Raw genomic sequence first — 13,360 nt, forward strand, 5'->3', positions numbered from 1 at the left:
CCCCTAAAAAACTGTCCCTGGACGGACAGACACGATGCCATGTGTATAAAATGTATCTAGACAAATGACAACTGATGAACAGCATATAACTACTGTAGCATTGTATGTGCAGTAGGAGATTGTGTGTCTGTGTTTGTGTATGTGTCTCTGTGTGTGTACCTGCACACACTGCAGACAAAGCACTTTGGGTGGTACGTGCGTCCCAGAGCGGAGACCACCTCTCCTGTGATGAAGCTGTCACAGCGGTCGCAGCGTGTACCATACAAGCGCTGGTAGTCGGCTGTGCAGATGTACTCGCCCTTCTTCTGGAAGAAGCCAGATCGCGCCAGATCACAGTTACACACTGTGGAGAGAGTAGGTGAGAGAAAGTGAGACATTAGGACACTCAAAACACTATTATGCACCAACCTGTGGATGAGGGCAACAACGGATGTTTCCACTTTCTGTCATGTGCTTTTAAAATCAAATGTCTTATCTGTCTTTGTTTTTCCTTGTTTTTTTGCATTAGGCTCGAGACATTGAGATGCTTTTTTCAGTCTGAGCAGCCGCCTTTCTACCTGTTTGTGGGTGCATGTGTGCTTGTTCTGCTGTGTGTATGTTTGTCTTCACACATGACTGCTAGGGGAGTTATTCCACTCCAGACAGTGGTGAGCCAATTTGCTCTGATGGGAATATAATGATATAATCAGTGGAAAAGTCATTTTGCACTAAACAATGTGAGGACGGAGACAAAACAACAGACCGCAAGTTCCCAGCATCATCAAAACATTGACTGCAGTTTCATTAAATACCAATGGGGAAGAAACTGAAATCATTTGCTGTGTATGTACGAGGTGGGTGCCCAGTTTGTGTGTGTGTGTGTGTGTGTGTGTGTGTATTATGTATCCTAACAATGTATGCTACAGCTCTTTGCCATGTACTGAGAGTAAATTCCAGTGGGTGTAACAGTATAGCTAAGAGGTGTTTTCATGGATCAGCAGACAGTGTGGTTGTTGGTCTCTGGTTTCTCCAAGGCTATGCGGTTTGCCAGCAGGAAGAGATGGCAGTTATTGTAACCTCCGGCTGGAAAAAGTACTGTGACCTGACGCACATGGCACCGATGGAGGTCACATGCTATGTTATACAAGTCCAGATTTTTCATGCATACATCAATAACTAGAATTACCGTCTCACTGTTGTATGCCTCAAACCAGTCAAGCTGCAGTTACAGTTTCCACGTCTGTGAAAGCATGAATGCTTCACACACACCTTCAACCTGGCAGCACAGAAGATCTGTACAATCAGCACAGTTTCAAGGTGGACACCCAAAATTGGTGTCAACAAATGAGTCCAAATGTCTCCCCTTCTCTTCCTGAGTTATGATGATGAATAATGGCCAGAAAAGGGTTTCTGCAGAACAATATGATGTCACAGTGATGCTGACCTTTGACCTTTTGGATATAAAATGTCATAACTTGATCATTTTACTCTCTTAGACATTTGTGTGAAATTTTGTCATAATTAGCTCATGAAGTCCTGAGTTATAGCCAAAAACATGTTTTGTGAGGTCACAGTGACCTTGACCTTTGACTGCCAAATTCTAATCAGTACATCTTTGAATCCAAGTAGATGTTTGTGCCAAATTTGATGAAATTCCCTCAAGGTATTCTTGAGATACTGCCGTCATGAGAATGAGACAGATGCACGGTCATGGTGACCTTGACCTTTGACCACTAAAAGCTTAGCAGATCATCCTCAATTCCAAACAGATTTCCTTCAAGGCATTGAAATATTGCATTCACGAGAATAGGACGGACGGACTGACAGGAGTAACGATAACGGATTGACCACCTGAAAACATCATGCCTCCTGCCACAATTATTGCCAGCAAGGTGGTATATAAAGTCAATTTTATCAAAAACTCTATTAGGTAAATGAGAATTTCTTAGAACAAGTGAACGTAGTGTAAACCTTTACCACTATCCTACTTAAGCATTATAGCCATGACCAAATGATACCGCAACTGCCCTGTTCTGTAACTGTAGGCTACAACTACAACCTTGCTTGATACGAGCACCAACCGACCAGTTCTGCCCAACGAAATATGATTGGGGGTTGTCATTTTATCAAAATAGACATATTTGCTTGATCTGGCAGCTGGTTAGCTAAGCATAAAGACTGTGAACAAGAAGTCACAGCTACAGTAGCATGGCAAATGGTGACAAAAACTGTCTAAAACCACAAACTGTAACAAAAAAAACAAAACAAATGAGATATACCATATTAATTACTGACACTTTTTTTTCTCCCTGCTTCTGTCCATTCATTCATTCATCTTCTAACCGCTTCATCCTCTTGAGGGTCGCGGGGGGGCTGGAGCCTATCCCAGCTGACATCGGGCGAGAGGCAGGGTACACCCTGGACAGGTCGCCAGACTATCGCAGGGCTGACAAATAGAGACAGACAACCATTCACGCTCACATTCACACCTACGGACAATTTAGAGTTACCAATTAACCTAGTCCCCAATCTGCATGTCTTTGGACTGTGGGAGGAAGCCGGAGTGCCCGGAGAGAACCCACGCTGACATGGGGAGAACATGCAAACTCCACACAGAAGGGCTCCCACACCCGGGATCGAACTGGCAACCCTCTTGCTGTGAGGCGACAGTGCTAACCACCACACCACCGTGCCGCCCCTGCTTCTGTCCAAAAGATTAAAAAAAAAATCTGCTCACTAAAGTAGTACTTTTACTTACAAACATGTTATAACCAGATACTATATAAAATAATGGATGTTGCCACTGTGACATCACCCATAGGTTTGTGGACTCCCATTTTTAAGTCTTGAGTTTGGCATTTTGGCTGTTGCCATCTTGTTTTTTTGGAGCTGTGGAACAGCAAGGGCCAGATCTGACACCTTGCAGACATCCTGTGACTCAAAGTGGCCCCGCCCTTAAATAAGCATAACTTAATAAAATGTGAACGGGTGAGTTACATAAAATTCACCCTCTTACAGTTGTTATGAACACAGAAATTAGCAATAGACCAGGCTGTAAACATGTTTATTTTTGCTGTAAAGTTGGGCATCTTGTATGGAACATGGGGGTCTAATGGGAATTAATTTGCCTCTGAAGCGAGCCTCCAGTGGCCATTAGAGGAACTACAGTTTTTCAATGTCAAAGCATTCCTCAAATGCCACTTACTGCATCGCAATCTACAACAGCAACAAAAGACAGAAAAGTATACCAAACTGCACCTTCTGCCTACCAAAAGATGGTCCAACACAATAGTACTCTGTGCTGAACACAATGACTCAACTAAAGGATTTCTTGATGAATAAAGAGCAGATTCTTCGTGTAGAAACCCTCAGATCCTCCTGATAACCCTGCAGCTCATGTGAAACGGGTCATGAATTGAAAACAAGATCAGAGGCTTTAACCACCAGCTACTGGTAGACTGAGCAGACGCTCAGGAGAACCAGACAGCAGAGAGAAGAATAACCTGAACACAATTTGAACTACCAGGAGAGAGTCCAACTATTGTACCTGACAGCATAGGAGCAAACATTTACTGTAACACAAACACACGCCTGAAGGAAGTATTTATATTTGACCAAAGTCTGTATCTGTCACAACTGATTTAATCAGTTTCTATCTGAAATTGGTAATTGATCTGACTGCAGTGGGCTTTTGAAAGAAATCACATCCAGCAACAATTACCAGTAAAATATATACTGTTTCCGCGCTGAAGCGAAACCACGGACTATTACCACGGCATGAATAAGTGGAAATATAATCTATGTGTAAAAAAACTACTGATCAGGGGATAACAATATCAGGTCTGACTGAAGATGCTCAAAAGTGCTTGCAACACACTGCCAGTAAATGAAGGCGAATTGTGTCGCAGTAAATAAAGCAGTAAACATTTTAAACTCAACAATGCTTCGTTCTACTTGTGATGGAATAAAGCACCTCAAATACCAACATCTTGCTGCTAATAAATGGCTTCATCCCGGCCAGGCTATAGAAAATAGATTTGCTGCTACAGGCTAAATTTGGCTCCCTATAGCCACCAGTTTTCAGTGTATGCTGGCAGGCTGAGAGTTCACAGACACACAGACACACACACACACACACATGCACATAAACCCTTCAAAGGGGCTCATTTAATCTCAAGCTGTTTATGAGTGGAGCGTATTGACTTAATGGTGTAATAAAAGATCAATGGGCCCTCACTTAAAAACAAAACAATCTCGGCTCCCACAGGAGAGAATGGAAACACATAAATCCATCCCCGATGAGATGGCACTGTGCGTATGCAGAGATAGGATGATGAAATGGGACAGTGTGTATGGTGAGATATGATGATGGATCTTTATCATTGCGACAGGTCATTGGCATCAAGGCAAAGCGGCTGCAGGAGAGCCGAGGAAGGGAGGAAAGGCAGGAACGAAGAAAAGGGGATGTATGAGGAAGACCAGAGCAAAGATTTAAAATAGCCTGTTTATAAAAATGTGTGCATCTATGTGTGTGTGTGTGTGTGCAAACCACATTTCCAGAACCACTGAACAATGGCACAGAGCTTCAAAAAGTGTCCCTGCTGCATTTTTAACCAGACTAACTAAGGCTTTTACCAGAAACCCAAATCACAGGCTATCTGATGCCTTCATGGAAAAGGGGGAGTGGGAGAGTAAATATTTCCACATCTTCTAAACTCTTCATCATGGAAAAAAAAGCATTGTGACTTGACATGGTCCACTGCATTAATTTAATAAAAACATTTTTAATCTTCTAAGACTAAATTGTAATCACATTCGGTGCCATAATTTTTTCTGGTTCTCCTCTCAATCTCCTCTGCCTCTCACTCTTTCAAAATGATTTGCCTTTCAATCTGCACCCAGATTGATTTTCAAATGACTGGAATCTGCTCAATTAGCCTAATGCACTTCATTAGCATATGGACGCCTGACCAAATCACAGCCGGCTGACTGGATCTGCTCAGACTGGATTGGATAGGCCGGCTGGATGGTTCACCTGTTCTGGCTAATCACATTGTTTTCTTCTGACCGGACGATTGGCTGGATGCATTGCAAAGGACGTCCCCCTTCCTCCGTTGCCATAGGAGACGTAAACCTTCCACAGTTGCCCTAGAGACAGCTAGGTCCCTGAGTCTGAATGATGTGGTGCTACATTTGGGTTTGTTGTGGTTGAGCTGGTGGCTGTAAAAAACAAATGCTACCAGTTGTGATAACTTCAAATCAGCTTGAGATTGTCCGTGATGGCAAACACTTTTAACTAACACATGACAATCAAGTTCTCACTTGAATGTGAGAACAGGTAAATGCTCCGCACAAATTTGATTTGTAAAGTTACCAACAATGATTTAGGTTAAATTTGTCAAAGCTGATTAAAGGCACCATTAGCACATACAGTAATAAGACCATGTAAACTCTAAGTATATTCAGATGCACTCATATATGTTAAGTATATTGCTCAGCTTAAATCTTTAACTAAGAAAACAATGTCACAGCCATAATATTTACTTCAAGAGACCATCTTAAAGTTATGGCTGCTTCTTGAAAGTCAGACATTCAAATTATCAGTCACAGATCCCTCAGTTGACTGAGGTTTATCAAGTCACACAGTCTTCAGTTAAAGTGCAGCATACTTCTGGGGCGTTTCGACCCACAGATTACGCTGCAGAGTGAGCGCTCCTTGCTTTCATGCTGCTCTCTGGGACAGGCAGCTGCGGACACAGACCTGGCGTGAGTCTCAGGGAAATGGAGGCAGTTGCCTCCAGAGAGAGGCTTTGCCCTACAGGCTCCGGTTATCTTTTGCCTTTTGCTAAGAGGTGGCGAATTTACAGCTCACAGCAACTTAATATGATTTACTCTCTGGCTTTTGATTGATATCCAGTGTCTGCAAAAAATGTTGCACATTTACGATCCGTTGTTAGCATAGTTAGAAAACACGAAGGGCTGATGAATCATGACGCAGATTTAGGTGTCTTATTTTGGTGCCAGGTTGTGTGCATGGCAAGTGTGCAGCTGAGAGAGAAAGAGATCACGTGTGTGACAGTGACAGTGAGGCTTCAGCGACTGGCTGCTGAGTCTTATCTGAGTTAGAGAAACAATAATTGATCCCAACTCGTATTTTTTTTTGCTGTTGTTATTATTATTATAACTCTTATTTAGTGTAAAATAGTTACTGTTTAGTTACTGTTGTTGGATTAGGTTTTGTTGATTATGTGTTTTGTATGAGTTCATATTTATATATCTAAATTTACTTTAAACCATTAAGAGGTAGTATTCCAAGTTCAAATATGCCTTTGCAATAAAAGAAAGCTGTTCTCTCACATTGTTAATTTTTTTTGTGCTTTATTTTGAAAGAAGTATCAGTTCAGGCACCGTTTAGGCACTGGTACCATTTTAAAAGTATTGTTTTGGCATTGGTAACGGAAAAAACCCAAATGATACCCAACCCTACCAAAATTTGTAGAATAGATATTCGTATTGAAAAGTCAAATCTGATTCAACTGGTATAACTCTGAGTATGGTACAGCCCTACTTTAAGTTTAACAAGACATTCATAGACTCAAACACACACCATACACAGTTACATCTACATTTCTACTGTCCATTTGCACCTGTTTAAAGGCACCTTGATAGACTCCACCGTGTAGAGTGTGCGCCCCATTTAGGCTCAGGCCTGTGCAGTCGCCCAGGCTCATTTCCAGCCTGTGGCTATTTGCTGCGTGTCATTCTCCCTCTCCCTCCCACATTTCCTGTCAATCTATAGCTGTCCTGTCATTAAAGGGAAAAACCCCAAAAGTTTATCTTTGAAAAGGTGAATACAAGCTTTACATGCTGGACAATTCTTCAAACCTCCCTATTAGAGCCTCCACTTTTACAGCCTACTTGCAAGCCAGCCCTCTACTTTTCAAGTTCTCTCATTTTAGCCGTAACCATTGAGCTGAAGTTTCAAACGTCTCCCTCCACATGATGTAGTTGCCAGTTCAGTGGGTGGAGTTGGGTCGGAGCTTGGTGTCTGTGCTGCCACAGAGACGTGGCTTAGCTTGGCTCCGACAAAAAAGGCTTCGGTTGCAGCCGCACAACCAACTCCACATGGTGTGGACACCCACCCATAAAACTAACAGCCCAATACAACCAACAGAGAACCAGCCTGGTCTGTCCCACTGTCCTAGGAATGGCCTTTGGGGATTTATACTGTAGCTTCTCGTGGGAAAGTGCACACAGTTTGAGATGAAAATCATAATTATGTAGAATTCCCAAGTTAATGAAAAGTTTTGTCTATATGAGAACTATATATTATTTCATGGAGACATAGTCTTAGCCTCCTAAACCAAACATAATCAGCTTTGCAAGACCAAACTACATCAAAGGCTTCATTTCATCAATTTGCTCGTTTTATGATCTTTCCCTGAATAGCTCTCTAATGAGGGAATCTGAACGATGCTGCTTCTCTCCTTCATATTGCTCTTTTTTGGTAGCGCAGGAAGTTAGCATCTCGATCATAAGTCTAGTGATTAGAGGTTAGCATGTAGGCCGGTGTCTGCAGCTGTGGTCATTAGAACCGCACTGATTAGGCACCCACAGGGGGTCCGCGTGATTGGGTATTTATCTCCAGCCAACAGATGCAATTAAAATTCCCTTCTCAAGTCGGCCCGGGCCGGAACCCCAAAATAGTGCTGACAACCCCGCCTCCTCCCCTTCTCTTTCTCTGTCTTTCCGTTTCAAGACTGCTTCCAAATCTTTGTGGCTCTGAGCACAAGGTCTCCACTTTATCTCAATTTGCACCCTCATTTCTCACTACAGGAGCGTAACCTCCATGCAACCTTCTCTTTCTTTCACAGAGCCTCCCTCCTCGCCCCATCCCCCCAAAGTCTCTCTCCCTGTGACTCTTCCCTAGGCTCATTATGCTACTGTTAGGTCTTCATAATGTGCTATTAAGCATATGGACATGCTTTGTACAGTACTTCAAAGTAGCACCACTGCTCATTCTAATTGTTTTAGTCCCGCTGTCAACATCATGCTAATTTCCATGGCGTTTTATTTTAAGATAATAGGGGCAGCCGCAGTTAAGCAGAGAGGCATGTATGTAGTGGGGCAGTTAGAAGTTTCAGCAGGGGAGGTACTCACCTATTCACCCCCACATCTGTGCTACCGACGTGGGGCCCAGGCTCCTCTGCCCTCCCCCCTGTCCCCTGGATCTGAGCCTCTCTGACAGGAGGAAACACTTCAAGAGTAAATAATGTGTTTTCTCAAGTTGTGCCAAATCACAGGGTGAGAGAGGAGGCGGTCAGACAGACAGGAAGAGGAGAGAAACAAAAGTCTACAAACACACTAGCAGCTTTGTGAGGCTGTGCTTGGGCATGGTGCTTTCGGCTAGATGCTCACATAATAATGATGCTGACATTCTGATGCTTAGCATATCCTTTGTCACTTTTTAAGTTTAGTGTGTTAGCATGCTAATATTTGCTAATTAGCAATAAAGACACAGTGCAGCTGAGATGTAGGCCTGCAGCTGTTGGGAATGTTAAATTAATTATGGTTATGAATCGCAGTGTGACACATATTAACCTGATGATGGCACTGGATGAAAAGTGAGGATCACTTAAGTGCAGAACATGAACATCTGTACTATCTTTCATGAAAAGCCATCCGGTAGTTTTTGAGACATTTCACTCAAAATGTGAAGTTGCTGGTGACACTAGAGGAAAGTCAGGGATCACTAAAGTCATTAGGATTCAGCAGCTGGGAACAATGAGTGTCTTAAGCTGGGTGATCACTGTACTATTTGAGCGTGTTTCTGACCCGAATATTCAGCCGCATAACTCTTCTTAGAGATGGACCAAATTTCCGCTTCATCAGGCATCATTTGCTGCGCAGTGTACAGGAGGGGAGAAAGGACCAACATGGCCCGATCAGCTGCTTCCGACTGGCCGTCAGACATTAGGGTGAATTTCTGACACGTCAGAAATGTTGGACAGCCATTTTTCTCAGTCAATTAATCGTTCAGCCTAGCCAATATCCGGCTAGTTTGTTGGTGCTGCTAACTTGCTAACGTGTGTGTGTATGTGTGTGTGAGAGACAGACAGACAGAGAGGAAATCAAAACTAGGACTGACCTGTTTTGCAGCAATGGACTTTTAAGCTCATCTGGGGCGTCTGTCTCTACATTACTGTGAATTGTACTACCCCAGGCTAACAATTTGTACCTGTCTGCAGCCTTGGAGCTTTCAAACAAATCTTAATTGCCAACTGTCAACAGTCACATTTCTAACATTTTAAAACAGTCTCAAATCACATCATGTATGCCCAGCTTTAGAGATAACCAAAGTAACCAAAATGATCAGTATTATCGCAATATTGTTAAAATGTGCTAACAATTTCACGTATAGCTAAAAATGTCAACCACATGATGGCGCTAGAGGAAAAGTCAAGCTATCACCAAAGTCAGCAGGGTTCATCCTCTGGGGACCATGAGTGTCTTTACAAAATTTAATGGCAATTCCTCCAGCAGTTGTTGAGACATTTCAGTCTGGTCCAGAGTGACAGACTGACTGACCAAAATTGCCATCCCTAGAGCCACTGGCCCGGCTATAGGAAAAAAAAAAACTAACAGAAAACAGACAGAGATGTGGTCATAGAAAAGGGCAAGAGGAGAGAAAGAGAGGCAGCTAAGGGCTGAAACAGAGAGAAATTGTGCATGAGTGACAGGGTTCCCCTGGCATTTGGCTGCGGTCGTTGATGGAGACAGATGGTTGCCCAGTGGAGTCCCTTCATACCAGCAGACCAGCCCCGCTGCCGAGGCCTTCAGCTTTTAACCCTTCCAGCTCTGATAAGGCGCTCAGCTGAGGGGAAAATAGGCGTGAATTGGGTCTCAAACACACGCACAGGTTTAACAAAACTGAGATAGGGCCTTTTGATAACCAATAAACATGCTCTACAGCTCCGGCTCTATGTATAGATGTACTGGTTTAGATTGTGTATGTTTGTCAGTTCATGATCCTCCTTATCATTCAGAAATCACTCCTTCGCTGAGCCAGACACACAGCACACTTAAGCAGCTCCACCTCATCGTGGCACACACACACACACACACACACACATACACACTTAAAGACAATAGGCAGGGCGTCAGTGTGTGAAAATCCCTCAGGACGGTGACGCTTGAGAGAGACAAGCGGAGAAATAATCCCTGTCATCTATCCCGGATCCTGGAGAGTCGTCGGGGAAAAGCGTCGCTGCCTGCCGCGCTCCCTTCTCTCTCCGCCGGAATCTCTCCCTAGCAACCAGGCATTGGCGTGGTGATTGGACCAGCGTACCAATGGTTGCTATAGCTACAGGAAGCTCCCCTTCCCTGTAACCCCCCACATTTTTTTCCTGTGCTGTGTCTCTTTTTCTATAACCTCTCTTTCTTTTTCTCTTTATTCCTCTTGCTATTTGTCTTCTCCTCTCCCCTCTGCCCCTCCGTTATGTTTCTCTCCATCTCGGTCTGTCCCTCGCCTTCAGAGAACAGAACGGCGGCACAGTACAGTGGGTTGATGTTATTAACACAGAGGTTGAGTGAAGGGGGCTAATGGCATCCAAAGGGAGGCTGAACTGACTGAAAAAGGTCTGCAGAGAGAAAGACAAAGATGCTGCAATTTCACAAAAGCCCTGGTGAGAATACAGCCAAGAAATGGAGCCTTCGCTGAGCAGTCAAGTATTTATCTGACCTGTCTGTGTAAATCTGCTATTCCCTTTAGCGTTGTTTTATGAGAAAAATCAGTTTTGTCTCAGACAATAAATAACTACTGGGAGCAGCCTGGCAGTTTATGTTTGAATGTGTCTGTGTTTGCATCCGTCTTGTGTATTTGTTTCTGTGCTTCTGTGTTTTTTTTATGTTAGCTCGTGTGTTGGCAGCACAGGAAGCACGTGTACATGCATTTCGCCTTTGCGTGTGATTTACGTGTGTGTTAGCTTTGCGCTCGTGCCACTGACAGGCCCCGCTGTTTCTGTTGGAATCCAAGAGTGCCAATTATGCTTCAGAGGCGGGATAAATGTGGTCACTATGTCATTAGGCCAGTATGCACGAGTCAGCCCGTCTGCCGGTAATACAACACCACATTATCCATACTGTACAGCCCGCTGCTACACTGAGAAGTGCTACGGGATACGCATAATCCCCGCAGACACACATACACACACGTACACCCCCGCTGCCTTCTCTATGTCTGGAGTTGATGCATCAATCTGGGAGCTGGCTTCTGTCTTGAGCATTTTTTCCACAGACTTTTTTCTTGAGCTGATTGCGTGGCTGCTTCTTCGTGCTATAATCAGCTGCTGTGTAATGGGTTCAAATGAGAGGTTAAATGCACATGATTAGTGATCTGTTCTTCTTCTGACTAATGCATGAGAGAGAAATTATGATAATGTGTCAGAAGGAAGGTAATGTGGCTTGATAAAGCGCGGGGAAAGACAGTGGGAGGATGAAATGATGGATGGGATTGATGGGTTTATTTCTACATGCTAAGTGAATGTGTGCGCTCACAAAGTAACTCTGAGTGCGTCTGACTGTTTATGATCATGATCTGTTTAGTGGGGCACAGTCAGCCCTTTTGAGGAGAAAGGAAAAGCAGAAGGAGGAAAAAGGGGAGAAATAACTGAGATTTAATGTCATGGTTTTCCAGTGTAAATGAATGGACTGAGGCGCACACAATATCATCGGTCAAGGTCAATAACCTGAGTAAACACCCTGATTCTCTAAAAGAAAATAATTGCCCGGCAAAGAATGAAATCAAATGTTGAAACACACTCCAGTTCATAAACACGTCCGACAGATAAAGCAATTGGCAGAGACGGCGGATTGTCACTGTGGCACAATGGCATAATACAGTTTAGCCATTAGCTTCCAAATCGCACGCCCCACATGCCAATGTCATCCTGTCCCAAGATGAGAAATTGATTTCATGCTTGGGTGACTGTCATCAGGAAAGAAAGGGAGAAAGCAAGAGAAAGAAACAGAGGGAGCAGGAGAGAAACTGAGGGAAAAAGCGACAGAGGGGCAGAGGGAAATATAGAAATTCGATCTTAAGCCTCAGAAAATGTACAGGGAGCTAATGAAGAGCAGAGAATAGATTGAGTTTATAAAGTTCAAAAGAACATGCAACATGTTTGTGTGTGAGGGGGGGTTAGACACTGAACAATAAAGCTTTAGGGAACTGCTGGCTCTGCAGAGGCCCATACAGGAGAGCATATTATGGGCAGGGATGTGGCAGAGTCTGGCCGCACAATAGTGCCCCATTGCCTCATGGGATGAGGAGAGCTCTCTGGAACATGAGAGAGGAGGAGGTGTGTGGGGGTCTGATGGGTGTATTTAACATGATGCTCATCGATGACAGTTTTCCATTACTGTACGGCTGCCGCGAGTGAGAGGGAAATGAAAAGACGGAAGAGCAAGTGAGAATCAGATTGGTATTACACTCAAGTGATGATGTAATGTTTAGGCGACACAAACAGCACCCCCATCCCCCCTCTTCTTCTCTTTTCTGCTCGCTTCCTGTGTTCACCCCCCCTTTTTCTCTGGGGCACAGAATAGAGCCCTCCGATTGGTTAATAGCACCATAGAGATGCTGAGAATATCCACCAACCAGGGCCCGGGTGCCCCTTCACACCGTTTCCACAGCAACCCCTCACAACCACAGTGAGCGTGCACGCATGTATGGATGTGCACGTTCGTATGGTTGAGTGCATGTGTGTATGTGTGCAGGGTATACATGTGTTTTCATGCGTGTGTGCGTGACGGCTACACGTAGGGAACATGTAACAACAGCCCTCCAATGAATAGCCTTCAGTGTGTTTATCTACTGTATAACAGCTCTGGGCTGTTCAGCAGTGTGGTGCAGCTCATACAGTAAACACAACTTACTCAGCTTCTCCTCCTCGACAACAGCTGCTGCAGAAAAGTCAAAATAAAACTGCAGGTGGGGCGGACTTAATTCACTCATTTGTATATGAGATATACTGTATGTGCATAACATAACATAAGTAACACTATTACGCAGCAGATATAAAATATAATGGAAAACTGTGGGACTGTGTCAGCAGACAGCAGTGTCAACAAAAAACACTCAAAATATCTACCGTACAAACAGGAATAATCAGGAATAAATATGTAAAATAAAGACAATTCATAAACAGATCAATCTCAAATATGGTACAAGTTAAGATATTAAAAAAGTATAGTTATATTACAAGGCTGGGCGATATGTTAAACATTTTTAACTGTTGAAAATATAATATTAACACACATCAAGAACTATAATGAGGTGCTGATCACTGCCAGTAAACTTGATTGTCAAAAACAAGTGTCGCAC

General features: G+C 43.6%; 1 protein-coding gene across 6 annotated transcripts in view; it reads right to left on the reverse strand.

The window, feature by feature from the left end:
• ablim3 (actin binding LIM protein family, member 3) overlaps positions 1 to 13,360 on the reverse strand; it is a 58,092-nt gene that overhangs the window by 30,222 nt on the left and 14,510 nt on the right. For all 6 annotated transcript variants that reach the window (XM_050042288.1, XM_050042287.1, XM_050042286.1 and 3 more), the window contains exon 3: positions 160 to 343. In XM_050042288.1, coding sequence (XP_049898245.1) covers positions 160 to 343 — 184 coding nt within the window. The remainder of the gene's footprint in view (positions 1 to 159; positions 344 to 13,360) is intronic.

The sequence above is a fragment of the Epinephelus moara genome, chromosome 4, assembly GCF_006386435.1.
Source record: "Epinephelus moara isolate mb chromosome 4, YSFRI_EMoa_1.0, whole genome shotgun sequence".
Taxonomy (NCBI): domain Eukaryota; kingdom Metazoa; phylum Chordata; class Actinopteri; order Perciformes; family Serranidae; genus Epinephelus; species Epinephelus moara.